General features: G+C 43.2%; 1 protein-coding gene across 2 annotated transcripts in view; it reads left to right on the forward strand.

The window, feature by feature from the left end:
* ACAP2 (ArfGAP with coiled-coil, ankyrin repeat and PH domains 2) overlaps window positions 1-22,987 on the forward strand; it is a 122,077-nt gene that overhangs the window by 93,345 nt on the left and 5,745 nt on the right. Inside the window, exons 14-22 of one of the 2 annotated variants that reach the window (XM_084638962.1) lie at window positions 698-909; window positions 1,155-1,224; window positions 3,235-3,329; window positions 5,848-6,029; window positions 6,821-6,913; window positions 12,188-12,375; window positions 12,686-12,795; window positions 18,577-18,687; window positions 18,960-19,021. In XM_084638962.1, the coding sequence (XP_084495088.1) occupies window positions 698-909; window positions 1,155-1,224; window positions 3,235-3,329; window positions 5,848-6,029; window positions 6,821-6,913; window positions 12,188-12,375; window positions 12,686-12,795; window positions 18,577-18,687; window positions 18,960-19,021 (1,123 nt within the window). The remainder of the gene's footprint in view (window positions 1-697; window positions 910-1,154; window positions 1,225-3,234; window positions 3,330-5,847; window positions 6,030-6,820; window positions 6,914-12,187; window positions 12,376-12,685; window positions 12,796-18,576; window positions 18,688-18,959; window positions 19,022-22,987) is intronic. The other variant, XM_084638963.1, reaches the window with a different exon arrangement.

Raw genomic sequence — 22,987 nt, forward strand, 5'->3', positions numbered from 1 at the left:
TGTAAGGGCCCATTCTACTGGAGCACAAGCAACCTCAGAAGCATCTCTTTGATACTCATCTATGGTGGACCTTTGTAAGGTGGCAGCCTGGGGTTCCAGCCACACTTTCGTGAAGCATTACACTTTAGTCTAAGCCTCTTCTGCAGATGCAGGTTTGGAACATGTTATGGGCATCTGTACCACCTGCATCCTTGTGGCCTGCCCCCCCCCCCCCCCCCCCCCGCTATTTGACTCTTGCTTACCAGTCACCCATGTGTGGAATACACAAGGATCAGCACTCAAAGAAGAAATGGAGGTTGGTTACTTGTAACTGGTGGTTTTTTGAGATACGTGATCCCTATCTGTATTCTACCACCTGCCCACTTTCCCTTCTGCTCTGGATTGGATTCATGGTAGTGAAGGAACTGGAGAGGCAGGTGGTCCACAGCTCCCTTTATAACCCTTGCTGCTGAGCACAAGGAGCTCCAGGGCATAGGTGCAGACCAGTAGATGCTGCTTGCAAGATTTTCTGATCTCAGGTTCCTGGTGCGTGTGCATATTGGATGTTTTTGTAGTTACATATCTTTCCTTTCAGTTGTTGTTTAGCAATTAAAGAGTTATAGATAAATGTGGAAGCTTCCTCCAGGGCCATAGCAATGTTAACTGCTGTGTCTCTAGTTCTTCTTCTTCTTTTTTTTTTTTGGTTGCCTCTTTGTAGAAACTAGAGAAGAAATCGTCATCCCCTTCTACAGGAAGCCTAGAATCTGGCAGTGAGTCAAAAGAGAAGTTGTTAAAAGGAGAAAGTGCACTACAGCGGGTTCAATGTATTGGTGGTAACATCACCTGTTGTGATTGTGGCCTGGCAGATCCTCGTTGGGCCAGTATCAACCTAGGAATCACATTGTGTATTGAGTGTTCTGGGATACACAGGTAGGTAAACCCTTCACACATGCCTCATTTCATGCAGCATGGCCAAAGCATTACTTCATTATGAGGTGTTTTTTCCATCTTGTAACGTGTTTGGAGGCAAGATTAGAGACCCCTGCATGCAGATAGAATTAAGATAACAGCTTGATCTGCAAGAGGGACTAGTAAGCCTGCTTAACATAAGACAGTATGTTAGCGTACAGTAGTTACGTATTAATATGAGGTGTTTTTTTTTCTCCCCTGTTTAGGAGTCTAGGAGTTCACTTTTCAAAAGTTAGATCCTTAACACTAGATACATGGGAGCCTGAACTTCTAAAGGTATGGTAATCCTTTATGAGAAGAGAGTTTCTAAAAATGATAGTAATAGTTTGTAGCAGGAATTGAATTTTTTTGTCTAATTGTTGGTCTAGAGCTTGTGCTTGGAAATGTCTGTTGGCACGGAACAATTAGTAGTGGGCCAAGTAGCCTTGGAAAGTGAGAGAGGATTATCATATTTTTTATTCACAGCATTTTCAGCCTGATTTAAGCACAATAGCTAATGAAATCTGAGTTACAAACCAAAGCCCAACACCATTTGAAAAAAGGGATTCCAAGGCTTCGCTTGGTATAGAATATTGATGTTCAAGACATTACTACAGTTGCTTCAGATTTCTTGTGTGCGCGCATTGTGGGGGGAGGAGAGAGTTATGTGTATGTACTGTGACGGGGCAAGGGCAGATGGCTTTAGTAATGTAGTGGGAGATGGATATATTAGCCCCAGGCTAGCCAAATCCCTGTTACCAGGATAAGCAAGTGGCAGCTGCTCCAGGTCAATTAAAACACCTAGGGCCAATTAAGATCCTTCCAGAAAGCAGGGAAGACAGCTAGGTTGATTGGAATACCTGAAGCCAATCAAGGTCTGGCTGAAACTAGTTAAAAGCCTCCCAGTTAAAAGCCTCCCAGTTAGTCAGGTGGGCATGTGTGTCAGGAGCTGTAGGAGGAAGCCGTGCTGCTGGAGATACTAAGCAGTACAAATCATAACAGGCATAAGGAAGGAGGCCCTGAGGTAAGGGTGAAGTAGATATTGAGGAAGTGAGGGCTGCTGTGGGGACGTGGCCCAGGGAATTGTACGTGTCCTGTTTCCAAAAAGTCCGCTACCATAGCTGATACTATAAGGGTCCCTGGACTGGAGCCTAGAGTAGAGGGTGGGCCTGGCCTCCCCCCTCCATTCCCCGATGAATCACTGAGACTAGGAGACGACAGAGACACTGCAAGGGAGAGTAGCTTCTCCTCGCCTCCCTTGCTGTCTTATGTTGAAAATGGCACAGTAGACTGTGACCCGTGCCTCTAGAGAGAGAAGGGCTATGGGGAGGGTCACAGTGAGCCTCTGAGGCTAGCATAATCCGCCAGGAAGCGCGGGACCCACTGAGACAAGATCAGAGCTTTGTCACAGTACGTATTTATCAGAATGGTGTGATTATTAAGATCCAATGTCACCTGATGAATAGAAAAAATGCTTTATACATTTGTGCAGTTGGATAGCTCGTCCAAAGCATTTGTTTCTAGCTAGGATGGTTCACAAGTTATTGGGCCTTACTGCTTTTCTAATCCTAAAGAATAACCCTGTAAAAATGGCAGCAGGGATAAGGGTGCGGATTTCATCTTACTTGTGTTGTGGATTTCCACCTCAAATGTGTTAATTTTACAATTAAGCACTCCCCGCCCCTGTAAAAGTCAGGTTAGCAATCTCTATCTGGGTCTGAGAGTCAAGCTGCATTCTTTCCTTCTGACACACCACTCCCAATAACAGTTCTGCAAGGGAAATTCTGCTTGCAGTGACACCTGTGCAGCCCCTGTACCGTTGAGGGTTTTGTACAATGTAAGTGATTGGAGCTGATTCTGTTGATGCATGAGATGGACTAGAACTCAGTGTATTGCCTCTTATGTGTGCAGGCTCTGCAGGACTAAGAGGGGTATATTCAGTAAAAGGTGCAGGTATGGCTGAGTGAATAAAAGAACTGTTGAGCACGAGGGTGGTGCAATTTTTACATAATCACTTTTCAGACTAGAATCACACTTTAACCTGCTGCTAGTCCCTTGACAGAGTAGTTCTTTTTTGGTACTTGCCATTTACCAGCCCAAACTGTTTTTTCATCACCTCATTTGGAAGTCTGTTTTCTTTTATTCACCACTCTTGTTTCATTACCCCTACTCTGACAAGGTTTGTTAAACTATTGTAAATGAAAGATATCTCAAGAGGCCCAAACGCTGTGGTGATGGGCGAGGTATGAATATCACTCAGAGAGATAATGCCTTTTATAGTTGTGCTGATATTTTCTTGTCTTGTAGCTGATGTGTGAATTGGGGAATGATGTCATCAATAGAATATATGAAGCAAAAGTTGAAAGAATGGGAGTTAAGAAGCCACAACCTGGAAGCCAAAGGTAGTGATTTAGTTTGGTTTTACTGATCTTCTTGTAACTAGTGCTATAAATGTTCTCCCTTTAAACTCTCTGCATTGTCACTTAGCACAAATAACTTAATTTTGTCTTTGTGTTGCTAATTTGTGCCCATTTTGCACCATTGCTCCTTCGGGTCAAATGCCTAATGGTTACAGGTTCTCTTTCATCACTATTGCTTTAATCCTCTGTGGAACAGTGTATTTCTCTCTGCTTCCATTCAGCACCCCAGCATTTTCTGGGGCGAGGAAGTAAAGTCTGCTTTTCTCTGACATGCTTTTGCCAGGAAATTCTCAAAACTAATCTGGTTCATAGACGCTGCTTATGGTGGAGACTAAAGCTTTTGTGTTTTCCTCAGCACTGCACCATATTCTCCCTCTTGGCCTTCTGCTTAGCTCCCTTCACCCTTTCCCCAGTCTCTTCCTCCCACAATCCTGTCATTTTCTGTCTCTTCCAGCCTTAGGCTATATCTACACTACAGACCTTACAGTGACACAGCTGTACCACTCAACTGTGCTGCTGTAAGGTCTCTCGTGCAGCTGCTCTCTGCTGGTGAGAAAGCTCTTCCACTTGCATAATTAACGAGTGGCGGTAGCTATTTGAGGGGGAGAATGTGTCCCACTACCATAGCACTGTCCACACCGGTGCTTTTGTCAGTGAAACTTATGTCAGTCAGGGGTGCGTTTTTTTTCACACCTCTTACCGACAAAAGTTTTGCTGATGAAAGTACTAGTGTAGCCAGAGCCTTACGTTAGCCTCCTCTGCGTGTGTAAAGTCTTCCTCTACCTGTTCAACTGCTTCTGTTCCACCTTATTTTCATCTCCCACCAGTTCTCGTGTACGTTAATTTCTCCCTCAGCTCCTTCTCTGCCACCATCTCTTCGCTGCTGGCAGCGTTTGTTATGACCCTAGCTCTCCTGGCATCCCTGTTATCTCCCACCAGCCTTATTCCACCTGCTGCTCCCTCCCAGCATTCCTTCCCTTGTTCTCTTCCTTCTGAAGCTGTCACTCAATCTCCAGCAAAGCCACCGTATCTCATACCCTCTCCTCCTGCCCTTGTGAACATGTGACTGGTCCCTGGGACGCAGTTTGCACAGATCCCTCTGAGTGCCCTTTCTTTCCCCCTCCCCCCCGGACACTGTTGCCTTCTGTTGGCCCTTTCAGCTTTTCTTTAGCTCTCTGCCCTGTCCAAATCCTCTCCTTTCTCCTCCAGGAGGCCATCATTGGCCATCCTTATCCTGTGCTGATGCTGATTCCCTAGTTTTTCCCTTTTCTCAGTCCCCATCCCTTAACCTGAGTGACTTCAACTTTTATGCTGATGACAGTCTGACTCCAGGGCTACTCAATTCCTCGCAGTCAGCCTGCAGCAATGAAATATATCTCTACCAACTATCTCTGCCACTCCATGACTGACCTCTTCACAAAACAGTGCTCTTTTGAGTCCTTTGCATCAGGGTTCCCTCTCTCATCGTCACCTTATTGCATTTAATTCTTATATTATGTTCTCAACAACCTTCAAGTAGGTATTTCTGATCTTGCCACTCTGTCTCCTCTCATTCCTTCCTATGCTTCATGGTCAAGCTGTGCCCAATCGTGCATAACATTAGGTCTCTAAACTTTCATTCTGTGGGTCACTTTATAAGAGAGCTCTTTGTAGAACACTTCCATACCCAAATTCCCAGTTCTCTTCTTACACAGCTTCATGCTCTGGACCACCACGCTTTGCAGATCACTCATGGTGCATGGACACTAGAAAACCACTGTTGCAGGATGCTTGACATCATTCCCACGAGCGTCTTAGCTATTCTTCAGTAACTCCAGTGATGGTGGTTTCATCAACCCTTTCGTTAATTTATTCCTATACTTGATTGCTCTTTCTTAGCTTGCACCTGAAAGGTGGCTGAAAAATAAAATCACCTGTTTGTCTCTGCCACACATTTTGTGTGTACCTGGTGATGGCACCCTGAGGTGAGGAAGAAGGCGCATTTCAGTGCAGATTATGCTGCAGCTGCCTACTTTGCACCTAGCATCATTCATCACTCATGTGTCCAGCCCTTATAATCTTAACTTTCCCAGGCATAACATTAATATTTACATAAAAATCTAAATGGACAATATTTTATTGGGTTGCTGTTACATATATAAAGATACGGTATACAGATGTTTCTAAAGTATGACACACTATCATGGGAGTGTAAGCTATTCTAAACATGGAGTTTGGTTTTCTTATAAACTTGTGTTCATTCACTCAGCATTCTCAAAAACTCTTCTCTTGGGCTGAAACAGATGCAGGCTTACTTCCAAAGTGAACTTTGTCTGTTCAAGAATTTTGCATTTTAGAGAGCTGGAAAATATTGTTTTCAGCTTTCTTAAAAAAAAGATTGTACATGCAAATAACTGAGGCTGAACTGCATTACTTTAATAATGGCTTTCATATGAATGTGTGCACTACTTACTGTGTTCAGTAAAGTTAATATAACTTCATTGATGTTTGTCTATGCCAGGCAGGAGAAAGAGGATTATATCAGAGCAAAATACGTGGAAAAAAAATTTGTGGAGAGACAGCCTGCATCAGTGTCTCCTGGGCATGGAACAAAAGTTCTGCCTCAAAGTCAGGAGGAAAAGAGGCACAACATTCCTGAAAAATCCCCTTTGGCTGGTGAACAAGTCACAGCTTCTCCAACAGGTATTTACACCCCCCTATCCTTGTATCTATTAGCATGTTCTTTTAAAATGTGTCACTGATATTTTATTTACTGAATTGCTATCTCAGTAAAGAGAAGGCAGAGCTGGGTCTCAGTTGTTCAAAGTCTGTTTCAGAGGCTCAGGGGAAATATAATACTTGCCCTGGAGTGTGTTTGATTTTAAGGGGGAGGAGCATCTTAAATTCAGACATGTACTAATCAAAGTCTTTCCTCCCTATTTTTATCATCCTAAACTTTCCCAATAACTTCTTCCTGCCCTTTCCCCTCCTTGCTGCCTGCTTTGTGCTTTGCTAACTTGCATGTCCCCAGCGGTTGCTGTAAGTAGCGACGAGGTGAGGCGGGAGTCTCTGTTCTGTCCTGATGAGCTAGATTCACTCTTCTCCTACTTTGATACCTCTTCAAAACTGCGTAGTAGTAAGTACTACTCTCATGATGGGTTCAGCATCTGCATTGTGGTCCATTGTGTGGCGTGGTCATCTCTCTACCTATAGTCCATTGTCTCCAAGCTATTGCATTGCTTCGTGTTTCCATGAAATAATTTTAAGCTTTTGACTTATCCTGACCTCTTTCCTTTTTATAAAATGGTTGCAGCTTGAACCACTGTAAGTGTCTGGGTCAAAAGTGCAGTTTCAGATTATTTCTTTGAATACATTAGAAATATTGAATCGTTACCACTGTTCCCTTAAAAATAACTGGTAATGAATTCAGGACTAAGTGTAAGAGATGGGTACCTTAGTAGCGTGAACTCTAATACGTTTTTTCCTGAAAACAGTAAGAAGCAGTGACAGTGGGACCCAGCACAGTGCCAATGACCGTAGAGAACACCTCGCTTCCACCATCTCCACAAACAGTTTGTATGAGCCAGGTCCGTTTGATCTTGCACTTAAAGATGGGACTTAAGTGATTTCTTTTTCTGATTAAAAACATGCTAGCAAAAAGCAGACTGCGACTTGCTGGTCCCAGTAAATACTGGTGGTATTACTAAGATTTCCCCTTTTCCCCCTCCTGTTCCAAGTGTCGTTTTAATATAGCTGCTAATTCCTGCGAGCGAGCAGCAGTATTGTCTTTCACCCGTTCTCCCTCTCATGTGTGGTAGCAGGAAGGTAGCTGAATCCTTCTACATCCCACTGGAAGATGTTTTTCTGCCTCAGATAATACCAAACTGGAATTTATTTTTACATCATTTAGAGCAGTGCTGTTTTGACTGTCCTCTGAAGGAAGGCTTCTGGCATTAAAGACTTACATCCCTAGTTAGCCACCATTCATAAAAATTGCAAATAGGTGTCCAGAGGAACATATATAAATGGTTGAATATATATTGCATCCTGGTAGCTGGAATTCTGACTCACTCAGAAAGAGTGGGAACTTAATGAATGTACAATTCTTGTTGGAGTCTGAAAGCAGAGCAATGAAACAGTCAGAGTTGGGAGTTCCTTTAAAAGTTGCTCTTATTTCCCCAAGATACCTTCATTAGCCCAGCTAGTAAAAACTGAAGTGTTTTCGGTCTTGTCATAGGGTGGTCTGGGCCTGAAGAACTCTCCTGCCGCGTGCTGCAGCATGACGGGCACACCTGCCTGATTTCCCCCCTGCAGACTCTGTAGAAATAGTCAAAAGTCTTTCTGAGGACAAACAGCCCTTCTGAGGTTCATTTATTGCAGAAGTCCCATGCACATAAATCATAACAAAGCATGTCCCATGCTATAGAATTTCCCCAGCATCATCCAAATGGTACATGCAACACACAGCTCAGGTGCCCCCACAAGGCCTCAGCCCTCCGGCGCAGCCCCGGCACTCTTCACCATGCCCCAGCCCACACTTCCATATGGAGTGCAACTCCGTTCTTCCCACAGGGTACCTGGCAGCATCCGTCACTCCCTATAGCCCTCTCACTGTTCCCCTGGGTCCAGCTCTCCAGCATGGAGACGTTAGCCAGTAAGCCTCTCCCCTGCTCTCAAGCTCTGGCTCTCCGGCTTGGGACATAGACTAGCAAACCTCTCTTGCTGCTCTCTTTGCCTTCAGCCTTCCCCCAGGAACGACCTTCTGCTTCCTTCTGGGACCATCCAATAGCCCTGATCCTTGGCAGCTCTCACCTGTCCCTGATTCCCACTCAGGCAGTTCTGATTCACCAGGTCTCTCTCTTTGTGCATCTCCCTAGTCTGTTTTAGCTCCAGGTGCTGCCCTAGCCTCTTAATTGGCTAAATGGGAGTGTTGCCCTGAGGGAAGAATGCCTTCCTAATCCCAGAAAGTGGTGATCTGGTCAGAGGTGCTTCAGTTTCGAAACACAATTCACAATATACCTGTAGGGCAGAGAGAGCAGGAAGGCAGCAGCTGCAGCAGGAAGGCTGCTGCATGGTTGTGGGGGAGGGAGAAGAGCCATTCAGCTCCACCCCCACCCCCACAACAGCCTGCTGAATAGATGGCACCAGGAGGCAGAGAAGCCTTTTCCTCTTCCTCTGTCCCCTCAGCTCCCCCATACAGTTTCCACATCTGCTCTGGGCTGTGTGTGTGTGTGTTTGGGAGTGCGCCAGGGGGTGGTGCTATTACAGAGCATCCAAGTTACCTCTTCCTGCCACTGTTCACCTGGAGCCCAGAGGATACTTGCTCTTGCCAGTCTGGTCTGATCAAACGTTCCCCTGCTGAAATGGGCAGCGGGGGCAATCCCAGGTTCCAGGCCATCTTTTTTAGCACAGTTCTATAGCTTTTTGCAGCAGTTCTGACTGGGATCTTTTTCTCCGCTAGAGCTGTGTCAGTAAACCCTTTGCACCAGAAGGGAGCAGACTCAGGCTATGTCTACACTGCACTTTCATTGGTAAAACTTTTGTCTGTCAGAGGTGTGAGGAAAAACTCATCCCTGACCAACAAAAGTTTTACCGATGAAAAGTGCCGGTGTGGACAGTGCTTTGTGGGCGGGAATGCATCTCCCACCTGTCGTTGGGAGTGGTTTTATTTTGTTGGCAGGAGAGCTCTCTCCTGCCAACAAAGGGCAGCTTACGCTGCATGCCTTTCAGTGCAAGGCTTTAGCAGCACAGCTATGCCACTGTAAGGTGTGCAGTGTAGACATAGCCTTAGAAATCTTCCCGTGTTGCCAGCATTGCTGAAACATATCAGGCATCTTTTTGGCAACATGCATGCTTCTCTTACTTTTGTTTACTTGATCACCAGTCATACTTTACTTTATCACTACAAGTCATAATTGCTCCCTGCCTGATGGATCTGTGTGTCTGACATTCAGACAGCTCAGATTTCTGAATGTCCTATGTGTCTGAAGACAGGCTGCCCCTTGCTGCGACTGTGAATGATACAGCAACCAGCCACTGCTTCGCCACAGCCTCCCCTTCTCAGCCCTTGGATGGAATTGGAAGTTCCCTTCAATGCTTGCTGACTTGCCCTTTGCTTGCAGATCTCAGATGACTTGTTTTCTGTTTCTCTGTAATTCTTTTGTCAGTTAATCGCTGACTTGGGGCATGTCTACACTTGCCATTTAAAGTGGAAAAAGTCCCTTTTTTGCACAAAAACCCATGGGAGCGTCTACCCTTGCCCAATGGCTTTTTGCGGTGAAACTCTGAAGTTTTACCGCAAAAAGAAAACCACCTCCACAAGAGCCATACAGCTCTTACTGGTGATGCTTTTGCGGTGATGTGCAAGTGAAGACACGCTCTTCCTGTTTACAGAGCTTTTAGCCTCCGTAGGATCTCCCACAGAGCCTAAAGTGACCACTCTAGCCAGCAGCTCTGCAGCTCTGATGCCAGGTAAACAGACATCCACCCCTCCCCTGTAGAGCCCCGGGAACTTTGAAACGCCCCTTCCTGTTTTCTTGGCAAGTGCTCACCTATCATCTGGCCAGGTGACAATGGCTGCTCCACAGAGCAAAGGATCTCCTGCTTGGAGCAATGCTGAGCTACTGGAGCTGATCAGTGTTTGTGGGGAGGAGGCTGTGCAGGGACCCAGGGTGCCCCACAATATCCCCCCTCCCCCACAAAAATGGAGAGAGCTGCACTGTGGGATAGCTGCCCTCAGTGTGCTGCTCTCATCGGGGATGGAAGTGCTGCTCATGTAAACGCACTGAAGCCTGAGGAATGAAGTGAGGAGACAAACCAGCGCTGTTCTTTCCCCGGTTCCCTATCACCGGTGAAACTTACAGCGCAAGAACTCTGCAAGTGTAGACGTACCCTTAGTTTTCTTTTATTTACAAGCCTGACTGCTAGAGTGAGGCCAGGCTTAGCCAGTGTGGTGAGACTTTGATGTGCTGTGTGTCTGTGATGCATCTTTTTTGCTGATTTGTTGGGGCTTTTTTAGATTAAGTTTCAGTTCTGATGGTTGGTTTGTTACGCTTGGGGAATGACCCCAGCAGTTGAGCGGTGTCACCCAGGTACAGTCATAGCCTCCAGTGCCTGTATTGGATTGGCATGTAGGATCACCTCTTGCAGTCAGATCCTGTAGTGAATGCCGTTTTGTGACCAGCCGCCCCAATGCATCCCATAAGTTAACACCATCATGGTACACAGCCTTAGGGAAGGAGCCCTTAAGCCGTGTTTAGCTCTCACTGGTACCGAGAGTCTGGGTTGAAAAGTGGTGCTTCAGAGCAGAGCTGGCCTGATAGGCCCAGAAGCACTTTTCAACATTTTTGTAGCTATTTTTTGTCCCATAGGTCAGAGCTGAAGGGCTGTGTCCAGGTATCAGCTCTGAGTCTTGACGTTTCATGCCCTGAAGCCTGCCTCAAGGTGTACATCAAGGCTGCTACTTCCCATCATGTACCTCTCTTGTCTTCGCTGGAAATACAACTGAACTTCCCAGACAGGCTTTTTATTCACTCTAGTCTGCTTGGGGAATTGTGCCTGAGGTTCTCTGGCCTGTGCTATGCAGAAGGTCAGACTGGATGATCGCAGTGTTCCCATCTGGCCCTGGAATCTGTGCATCTCGGTGCAGTTCCGAGGGGTCAGGCTGGTGGATCCGTGGCAGCATAGCCACATCACTAGTGTAGTTGCACCAAGGCATCTGGAATCTCTTGCATCCAGTCTTTCCTTTTCTTTAATTGGTCATAAATATCCTTATTCATGCCATGCCGAAGAGCTGTCTGACATAATTTTTCACTGTTATTCCCAACTAGGCTTACAGCTTGAAAGCTGTGTTAAGGCACATTCGGACAGAGGGCAAGTCTGCAACAGTTGCTAGATTAGCTCCTGTGCAATGGAGTTGCAGGGCAGCCACATGCAGTTCTCATGTGTGTACAAAGCATTATTGCATAGACTCACTATCATGGCACCAATCCTGATTTGTGCCATCTGCTCAGCAACCATTTTCTGGGTTGAGTACCCAAACTCTGCTTCCGTATACTTTTTTTTTTCATATTCAGAGCAATCTTGCCTCTCTATTTAAAACTTTGCATTACTGTTTGTTTATGCATTGTATTGACACTAGGTGGTTCCTTTGACCCCTATTTCTACTAGGTTAGCTTAATAGCAAGTTTCTATACATTGCTAAAAGAAAAGGAGTACTTGAGGCACCTTAGAGACTAACCAATTTATTTGAGCATAAGCTTTTGTGAGCTACAGCTACATACTGTGGAAACTGCAGAAGACAGTATGCATCCGATGAAGTGAGCTGTAGCTCACGAAAGCTTATGCTCAAATAAATTGGCTAGTCTCTAAGGTGCCACAAGTCCTCCTTTTCTTTTTGCGAACACAGACTAACACGGCTGTTACTCTGAAACCTATAGATTGCTAGTTAAGGTGCTTTTTATGGATGCATCCCTGGAGCTCTCTAGTTTCCTTTACAAGCTGTACCTTGGGAGAAAAGAAAATTTCTTGGCTGTAATTCTTGTTCTCTGAAGTCAGATACAACAGCTAGATTAATGAGTGACGTTCCACAATTACTAATAACTTGGTGGTTATTAATAGTTTTGAATGGAACCACAAAGTGACTTTTATTGGCTAGTGACTTTTATTGAACTTAGCCATGGCCATCTATGTCCCCCAATGGCAAGATGGTTCAGTGGCTCAGAACACTGTTCTGCAAAGTCTGACCTGCCATGTGCCAGAGGCATGGATTTGCAGTGTGGAGTGATCTATTTCTATACTCTAAGTGTATTCAGCACCTTCTGAGAGCAAGAATTACAAGTAATTAATCTTCTTTCTTTCAGAAGGAGAAAAGCGAGATTCTTGTTTGTTTCATGATTCAAAACAGCTTCATCCAGGACTGCAGCTTTATCGAGCTGCCTATGAGAAGAACCTTCCTGATATGGCAGAGGCATTGGCCCATGGAGCTGACGTAAACTGGGTCAATACAGAAGAAAACAAAGCAACACCACTGATTCAGGCAGTCTTAGGGGTATGTGACTTACTGCATCTTGATTCATGGGGGGAACTAGTAGAAATATCACTGGATAGGTGATAACAGCTAATTATTTGCCTTGCTATCTAATGATGGCATTTGATTTGTGGTACCAAAGTTGACTATCAAATTACCTTCCTTTCTCATAAAGTGATCTCTGAACTTTTCTGTGTTACTGACCTGGTTGAGACCATATACACTGCCAGTACTGAAATGTGATATCTGAGGCCAAATCCACTGAAGGCAGGATTTGGTCTTGGTTCTAAAGGGTTAAGCATTGAATTGGTCTTTTGTCTTCATTCCTTAGGGCTCATTGGTTACATGTGAGTTTTTGCTGCAGAATGGTGCCAATGTCAACCATAGGGATGTGAAAGGAAGAGGACCACTACACCATGGCACAGTCTTGGGGCACACTGGGTAACACGCTGCTGCAGGACTTGTTGAACACCCATTCTTCCCTGTATTCGTTGATTTGCAAATATACTTCTTACGTTTTCAGTATTTCCTGGCATTTTAATATATGTTGAATAACTGAAGTTATTCTTAAGGACATTCTGACTTTTTATGCACAGCCCCTTTTCAAACTAGCATTTTTATTCATTAACAAGCAGAGTATTGGACTGTAAAGGGCTAGACTGAAAAGTCCAGTGTCCTTTTGGTAATAATATGTATTAAATGATAGTTAGAAGAACTTGGGACGTATTTCAATTACCAATTGCTGCTAACTCCTGAGGGGCACTGCACTTTTTACGAAAGTGACAAACAGATAGAACTGGTGTAGAGGGGGCCAGAACAGTCCCTGATTTCTTCCTGTCAACACACACTGCTCTGCCAGTGCGCCTCACGTGTGTTCAAACATCGCCAAGCGCAGTGGGGCACAGATCTATGACTGAGGCCCCTACATGCTACTGCAATAAAAATAAGTAGTAGAAAATAATAGTCTGACCTGCAGTGTCCCTTCTATACGCCTGCTTGAACTTCTCTTGACGAGATACTGCCAGGCTTGCCAGAATTTCACTTCGTCCTGGGGGAGTTTTGAGGAAGGGAGGAAAAGCTTAGTGCCTTCCCTGGTGTGGGTGAAGGGCCCCTAGTGCCGGGCAACTGAACAGGGTTTCAGACAGCATCTCTCCACTGCTACAAGCAGGTACCTGAATCTGAAGACTCTTCAGCATGTACATTCTATCTTGTTTGTGCTGCTCAGTGGTGGTTCTCTTGCAACACGCTGGAGGTGGGCGGCCAGATTTCTGGCATGTCACATTAAAAAGATTGTAAAGGAGATTTTAAACTAAGGGCTGGGGGAAACAGACAGGTGCGGAGGGAGCACCTTCTTCCGACAGAGACATCCCTTAGGGGAGGATTTATTAAAGAGGATCTTCTATATCCTAGTAAAGAGGAGAGGATAGAAATTGATAAAATACAGGCAGAAAATGAAAAGAAACAGACAAAAAGTTGCCCATTCAATTACATCAGGTGAAGGCAGACAACCAAATACTGACCAGTTTTGCAAGTGTTTGTATACAAAAGCAATAAGTCTAAATACTAAGATGGGTGAACTTGAGTGTCTGGGATTAAATGAGGTTGTTGATATAATCAGCATCACAGAAGCTTAGTGGAATAATGATGATATAAAATATACAGTAGAACCTGAGCTATGAACACCTCTGGAATGGAGGTTGTTCATAATTCTGAACAAAAGTTTACAACTGAACACTGATTTTATACAGCTTTGAAACTTTAATGTGCAGAAGAAAAAGGCTGCTTTTAACCGTCTTAATTTAAATGAAACAAGCACAGAAACAGTTTCCTTTCCGTGTCAAATCTTTTTTTAAATTTTCCTTTTATTTTTTAGTAGTTTACGTTTAACACAGCACTGTACTGTTTGCTTTTTTTCGTCTCTGCTGCTGCCTGATTGTGTACTTTTGGTTCCAAATGAAGGGTGTGGTGGACCGGTCAGTTTGTAACTCTGGGTTTTGTAAATCTGAGGTTCTACTGTATAGGAATGATGGAGTAGGTTGCACTGATGGGGAGTGGCACTATATGTGAAAGAAAGCTGAATCAAATATAGTAAAAAATCTTAAATGAATCAAACTGTACCATAGAATCTCTTGGAATTTCTATCCATAGCTTGAATAATAAGAGTATAGCAGTAGGAATATACCACGGACCACCTGACCAGTGATTTTGAAATGCTCAGGGAGATTAGAGAGAATACAAAAAACCCAAAACACCCCAATAATAATGGGGGATTTCAACTATCCCCATATTGTCAAGGAGCATGTCCCCTCAGGGCAGCGTGCAGAGATAAAATGTCTAGACACCATTAATGACAGCTTCTTGGAGCAGCTAGTCCTGGAACCCACCAGAGGAGAGGCTATTCTTGATTTAGTCCTAAGTGGTGCACAGGATCTGGTCCAGGAGGGGAATACAGCTGAACCGCTCAGTAACAGCAACCGTCATGTAATTAAACGTAACATCGTTGTAGGGGAGAAAATGCCAAAGAAACCCACCACCGTAGCATTTACCGTCAAAAAAGGGAACAACACAAAAAAGAGGAGGCTAGATAAACAGAAGTTAGGGGGTCACAGGAGCGAAATGCCTGCAAGCTGCATGGAGTTTTTTTAAAAAAACCTCAGAGTAGAGGTGCAAACTGTATGTATACCTGGAAAAACAACAACAAAACCCGAGAGGATCCCCTCCAAAAAGCCACCATGGCTAAACAGAGTAAAAGAGGCAGTTAGAGACAAAGAGGTATCCTTTAAAATTGAAAGTAAAATCCTACTGAGGAAAATAAAGGAACATAAACGCTAATGATTCAAGCGTAAATGTATAATCAGGCAGGCTAAAAAAGGATTTGAAGAGCAACTAGCAAAAGACAAAAATTATCGGCAAAAGTTTGTTTTAAGTAGATTAGAAGCAGGAAGCCCGTCAAACAATCGGTAGGACTTCTGGATGATTAAGATGGTAAAGGAGCACTCAAGGAAGACAAGGCCATTGCGGAGAAGCTAAAAAAATTCTTTGCATTGGTCTTCACTGAAGAGAATGTGAGGGAGATTCCCACACCTGAGACCTTTTTTTAGGTAACTGATCTGGAGAGCTGTCCCAGATTGAGGTGTCAGTAGAGGACATTTTGGAATAAATTGATAAATTAAACAATAGTAAGTCACCAGGAATAGATGCTGTTCACCCAAGAGTTCTGAAGGAACTCAAACCTGAAATTACAGAACTACTAACTCTGGTGTGTAACCTATCACTTAAATCAACCTCTGTACCAGATGACTGGCAGACAGCTAATGTAACATCAATTTTTTGAAAAGGCTCCAGAGTTGATCCTGGTAATTTCAGGCCATTGAGTCTAACTTTAGTACCAGGAAAATTTCTTGAAAGTATAGTAAATAAAATAATTATCAGAGACACAGATGAACATGATATGATGGAAGTCAATGCCACTTCAGTAAAGGAAAATTATTTCTCATCGATCTCTTAAAATTCTCTGAGCGGGTCAGCAAATGTGGCCAAGGGTGATCCAGTGGCTATAGAGTACTTGGACTTTCAGAAAGCCTTTGACAAGGTTCCTTCCTCAACAAATGCTCTGTCATTAATCAAACTAGGCAGTCATGGGATAAGGGGGAAGGTTCTCTGTTGGATCAGTAACTGGTTAAAAGATAGGAAACAAAGGGTAGGAACAAATGGCCAGTTTTCACAGTGGGGAGAGGTAAAAAATGGGGGTCCCCCAAGGATCTGTACTGGGACCAGTGCTGTTCAACATATTCATAAATGACTGGGAAAAGGTGGTGAATAGTGAAGTGGCGAAGTTTGCATTTGATACTAAATTACTCAAGATAGTTAAATCCAAAGCTGACTGCAGAGATGGGATCCCATTAAACTGGGTGATAGGGCAACAAAATGTCAGATGAAATTCAATGCTGATGAATGCATCGTAATGCAAATGGGAAAATAGAATCCCAGGTTTGCATACAAAATGATAGGGTCTAAATTAGTTCTTACCACTGAAGAAAGAGATCTTGGAGTCATTGTGGAGAGTTCTCTGAAAACATTTGCTCAATGTGCAGCAGCAGTCAAAAAGCTACCAGAATGTTAGGAAAGGGATAGATAATAAGACAGAAGATGCCACTATATAAATCCATGGTACTCCTATATCTTGAATATTGCATGCAGTTCTGGTTGCCCCATCTCAAAAAAGATATATTAGAATTGGAAAAGGTACAGGGAAGGGCAACACATGATTAGGGGTATGGAAGAGCTTCCCTAGGAAGAAAGATTAAAAAGACTGGGACTCTTCAGTTTAGAAGAGTGAGGATGGCAGATTTGATAGAGGTCTATAAAATCATGAGTGGTATGAAGAGTGAATAAAGAAGTGTTGTTTACCCTTTCTCATAACGGAAGAACCAGGGTCACCCAATTAAATTAACAGGCAGAAGGTTTAAAACAAAAGGAGGTACTACTTCACACAATGCACAGTCAACCTGTGGAACTCATTGCCAGGGGATGTTGTGAAGGCCAAAACTATGAGGGTTCAAAAAAACTAGATAACTTCATGGAGGATAGGTCCACCAATAGCTATTAGCCAGGATGGGCAGGGATGTAGCCCCAGGCCCCTAAGCCTCTGACTGCTAGGAACTGGAAGTGGATGACAGCTTTTGACACGGTCTCCCACAGTATTCTTGTCAGCAAGTTAAGGAAGTATGGGCTGGATGGATGCACTATAAGGTGGGTAGAAAGCTGGCTAGATTGTCGGGCTCAACGGGTAGTGATCAATGGCTCCATGTCTAGTTGGCGGCCGGTATCAAGTGGAGTGCCCCAAGGGTCGGTCCTGGGGCCGGTTTTGTTCAAATTGGAGGATTGGGCCAAAAGAAATCTGATGAGGTTCAATAAGGATAAGTGCAGGGTCCTGCACTTAGGACGGAAGAACCCAATGCACCGCTACAGACTAGGGACCGAATGGCTAGGCAGCAGTTCTGCGGAAAAGGACCTAGGGGTGACAGTGGACGAGAAGCTGGATATGAGTCAGCAGTGTGCCCTTGTTGCCAAGAAGGCCAATGGCATTTTGGGATGTATAAGTAGGGGCATAGCGAGCAGATCGAGGGACGTGATCGTTCCCCTCTATTCGACATTGGTGAGGCCTCATCTGGAGTACTGTGTCCAGTTTTGGGCCCCACACTTCAAGAAGGATGTGGATAAATTGGAGAGAGTCCAGCGAAGGGCAACAAAAATGATTAGGGGTCTGGAACACATGAGTTATGAGGAGAGGCTGAGGGAACTGGGATTGTTTAGCCTGCAGAAGAGAAGAATGAGGGGGGATTTGATAGCTGCTTTCAACTACCTGAAAGGGGGTTCCAAAGAGGATGGCTCTAGACTGTTCTCAATGGTAGCAGATGACAGAACGAGGAGTAATGGTCTCAAGTTGCAGTGGGGGAGGTTTAGGTTGGATATTAGGAAAAACTTTTTCACTAAGAGGGTGGTGAAACACTGGAATGCGTTACCTAGGGAGGTGGTAGAATCTCCTTCCTTAGAGGTTTTTAAGGTCAGGCTTGACAAAGCCCTGGCTGGGATGATTTAACTGGGAATTGGTCCTGCTTCGAGCAGGGGGTTGGACTAGGTGACCTTCTGGGGTCCCTTCCAACCCTGATATTCTATGATTCTATGACAGGGGATGGATCACTTGATGATTGCCTGTTCTGTTCATTCCCTCTGAAGCGTCTGGCAGTAGTCACTGTCAGAAGACCAGATTCCTTGGCTAGATGGACCATTGTCCTAGTATTGCCCATATGATCATTCTTACGTTCTTATGAGGTCTTAAAGCCTTTGGTCCTACTGAGTGTGATCTCCAAAGGGAGGAGGGGCCCATTGTAACAGTCTCCATTCCCTTAACCTGATCTGCAAGGTGCATCTGTGATATTTATCAAAAACTATTCCACAGCTCCAGCTTAGTTTTGATTAAATTAAGAAATGACTTTCTGCACTATTGAAATCTTGGCATCATTTCAGATTAATTGAGCTGATGGATTGAAGCTGTGTTGCTAGGGTTTGTGTAAAATGTACTTGGACGAGATTTGAGATGTTCAGATTATTTTAGTTGGTTTAAACTAAACTGGATTGAATCCTGCTTGTTCGTCTGTAAAAATGTTTTCTTTTGTTTTTTCTAGTGGAAATTATGCAATAATGCAATTTCTTTAATAGGCAAGTGTGTTTATTCCTAAAACGAGGAGCAAATCAGCATGCCACTGATGAAGAAGGGAAAGACCCTTTGAGTATAGCTGTAGAAGCTGCAAATGCAGATATCGTAACTCTGTAAGTGTGTTCTATTAGGCTGAATTTCAGATTTTTTTCCTGTATTGCTATACTCTGAGTCCTGTAAGCATATAAGAAATACTTGATTGGATTTATACCAGAATGGACAAACTCAAGACAGTCCGGGGGGGGGGGGGGGCACAGTGTTCACTGGATGAACTGAAAGAAGCCCTGTGTATCTTTCACTGACGAAACTCAGAAATGCATTATAGTTTGTACTATGTTGTTTTCAATGTAGTCAAAATGACGTTATTGTCTTTTCCAAACCATAGGTTACGTTTGGCAAGAATGAATGAAGAAATGAGGGAATCAGAAGGACTTTATGGACAGCCAGGTCAATACTCTACTAATAACCATACTGAGATGCAGTATAAGAAATGCATTCAGGAATTTATTAGTTTACAGCTAGATGATTCATAGTTTTTGAGCAAAAGAAAATTAAAGTAGCTTCATACCACAGTGTTTTCATAAGCAACATATACATGTATGATGTTAGATTGAAGTGGACAGTTGTATACTCTAAACGGTCATGTGTTCACAGGTGGAGGAGGGAGGGTGCTTGAAATTCACAATTGTAGTGGTACATGTTAGCACTGTTGTATGCAACTCTTTTTGCTGCTGGCCTTCCACACCATCCGCTGTGCAGCTTTCTAGTAATGTGCTGCTGAGGACCCAGGCAATGGTCAGCTGCTGCCTTCTATCTGGATGGTTCAGCAGCAGTCAAGCGTTAATCTTACTACGGGATGTCTGTCTTCTCCATTATAACCCCGTTGTGTCTGTCGTCTTCATTATAACCCCATTTCCTGAGGCCTACACCAAACTTTCATACAAAATCACTGTGGGCAGAAACATAAAAAGAAGGGCTTTTTTTGCACTAATTTTTTAAAATGTTTTAGACCAAACATTCATTTTTAAAGACCCGTTTTTGTACTTTACAACTAAACCAGTACATCAGAAAAAATTGGCAGGCATTTGGTCCAATTGGTATTAAAAAGCAAAAAATCTCACTTAGCATACATGTACAAATAACTCACAGGCAAACAATACCATTTACACTTAAATGTCTAAACTTGTATTTATACAAACCACTTTTATTATAGAGGACTTATTTAAACTAATGCTAAAGGAAACCAATAATAGAAATGAAGCTGGTTGACAAGTTCTAGTACTAGGTATTGTTAAATCTGACTTAAATGGGCACCAGCCAGGCAATTTAGTTAAAGCAAAACCATCCTGCTTAAAGGGCTCGTTCCTGCAACATGCTAATCACTGTGGTGTTGATCCAACAAAGCACTTAAGCTTGTGCCATTCACTTCAAAGTGACACTGCAAAAGTGCTTTACCAGCAGATCAAACCATATACCAATAGCCCATAAATATGCACATAAATCCTGCAGCATAATCCAGTATTCAGCAACCTAGGATTATGCATTTCATAACAGACCTTAAGGACGGATTTTCAACCATAACTCTGAATTTTCTTGGAGTTGTTAATATTAAAGGTTTTTGACATTAAACTTGGAAGAAACCACCAGTCAAAAATGATGCAAGCTCTTCTGCTGAGTAAAGGAAAGTCCATCCCCTTTTTGACTGTCCAACATTTAGCCAGTGACATTAACAGCTAACAAGATGTGTGCTGTTTGATTGACAGGCTACAGGTAACAGGGAACCTCCTAACTATTTAGTTCTCAATTTCATTTTCATTTTAAAGTTAAAAGAAAGAAATGACCATCTAATTTCAAGGGTGGAATGCATTTGCGTTGCAGCAAAATGCTTGAATTTGGTAGCTCCAAAGTAAAATCTTTTATATAAATTTTGGGTAAATTAACTGGTGTGCCACAGATGTGAAAGTGTTAGAAATCAAAATTTGTATTTGTATAATGTATAGAAAAGGTTTTTGTTACTGAACATTCCAGGGCTTGCGCTGGCTTTCATTCATAACGAATACAGGCAAATTTTATTTACATAAAGTGCATTGAATGTCTAACCTTTAACTTGAGGTGACTGAAAATGTCTTCCCTAGCGTTGTGTTCAAAGGATTTTTAGACAAAATTTTTTCAACCATCTGGAGAACTCGGAAAACGTAGAGAATTTGTTTCATCAAAGACAATTTGAGGATTATCTATTATTTGTGTTACAGCAGTATCTCCAAGCCCCAGCTGAAATTGGAGACCCCATTGTGCTGGGCATGGTACAGTGAGACTCAGTCCCTGCCCAATCTAAATCAGCAAGACTGACAAAGGGAAAATAGAAGTGCAGAGGGGGGAAGTGACTTGCTTCAAGTTATGCAGGAGGCGATTGGCAGCGTCAGTGGTAGAACATGGGTCTCCTGACTCGTGGTCCAGCACCTCAATCACCGGATCATGCCGCCTCCCTGGGCACTTTGTGACCAGCAGTATTTGATTGACTCAGAACATTTACAAATTATAACAAATGATCTGAATGTTTTCAATGTTAGTATATGTTAGCCTGGCAAATTGTCCTGTGAACTTACCAGCCTGAGAACAAAATATGTTCACCCTGCCTTTACGGTGACAACAAAGGCAACAGCTTTGCAAGAGAGATGTATCTTAAAGTGTCCTTACCACCCTTACTCTAATACTGCTCTTCAGAGGTGGTTCTGAAAAAGATGATGGTATAATTATAGATTCTTTGATAATTTTCCTGGGATTGGGAGTTGGATGAGGGTAAGTGTGGTGTAAGAGAGTCCTGATATAAGCATGGAGTGATGCGAAGTAGATACTTCTCTACTTTAAGGTATGTCTACACTGCAGTCAGAGCTCAGGTAGGCATACCTGTGGAAGCTTTAACGAGACTGTGTGGCTAAAAATAACAGTGAAGGTGTGGTAACACTGGCTTTAGCATAGATTGTACAAACCCACCTGGAACCTGGGTTACATACTTGTGTTGCTGGACTGCAGCAAAGATCTGTGTTGCCAGGTTTTCACTGCTATTTTTAGCTGCATTTGCTAGATTAAAAGAAAAGGAGGACTTGTGGCACCTTAGAGACTAACCAGTTTATTTGAGCATAAGCTTTCGTGAGCATCCGATGAAGTGAGCTGTAGCTCACGAAAGCTCATGCTCAAATAAATCGGTTAGTCTCTAAGGTGCCACAAGTACTCCTTTTCTTTTTGCGAATACAGACTAACACGGCTGTTACTCTGAAACCTAGCTAGATTAAGTTAGTGCAGGTATGCCTACCTGAGCTGCAGTCACCCCTCCGATTGCAGTATCCACTTACCCATGCTATGAAGTAAGTGAAACCAATGATTACTATAGCTAGGTAGCATCAGCATTTCTGGTGTAAAAACATGTGATTGGTTTGACCCGTTGATGGAACATATACATGATTTTGCATGGTACAGTGGGTCTTCCAAAATATACTTTATGTAATGGGTATTAGCTGATTTAAACAGCTCATTCTACAAAATAGGCATTGCTGCTGGTAGAAGCCATATACTCCATGGGTACCGTTCCTTGCATAATACTCGAGAATGCTTACCTTTTGGTGCTGCAGAACGTCTGTTACTATGTGTCTGCTACCCCTTTTCCTGTCTTTTCTCTTAAATGTTCAATGTGTGCCTTTGAAGTTATTTTGCTGTTGAATGGTTAATCAGTGATATAGTATTTTTGTATTAAAAATCTGCACTTTAGCTACATTTTGCTTGGAAAGGGGCTTTCCAGAATTCAATTTTAAACACTTAAAAATAATATTTACAAGGTTTACAGTATTAAGTATGTTCATGCAGTGTGCAAACTTAAGGGATATTTTATTTTACTCGTCTATTTTTGTATGTGATACTTTTTTGTTATTAGCCAAAAATAGAGCCAAAAATATATCTTGCAAAAACAAAAAAGCATACATCTAATGAAGTGAGCTGTAGCTCACAAAAGCTTATGCTCAGATAAATTGGTTAGTCTCTAAGGTGCCACAAGTACTCCTTTTCTTTTTGCGAATACAGACTAACACGGCTGTTACTCTGAAACCTTACATTTTTATGTAAGCCCTGCCACTATTCTAATTTTGTTCTGGCCAACTGTCATTTCTGAGAATCTGTTTTCAAATGAACACAATGCTAACCACAAATACACAGGAATGAGACAGGTTTGGCACTGGAAATGCACATATAAAATGGCGGAAAGACATAATGGCAATGTAACCTTCTACTCCCTGTCCCTTAAAGACTCTGTAAAGTCATTTAAAACCATACCACGTGGAAATGGATGAAGGGGGACTATCTGCTTCCCTTCGCCAGCCAGACAAAGGGAAGGGAGGTGTGTGTTGCACACCACTGTAGTTG

This window comes from Lepidochelys olivacea, assembly GCF_965140295.1.
Source record: "Lepidochelys olivacea isolate rLepOli2 genome assembly, chromosome: 9".
In the NCBI taxonomy this organism is placed as follows: Eukaryota; Metazoa; Chordata; order Testudines; family Cheloniidae; genus Lepidochelys; species Lepidochelys olivacea.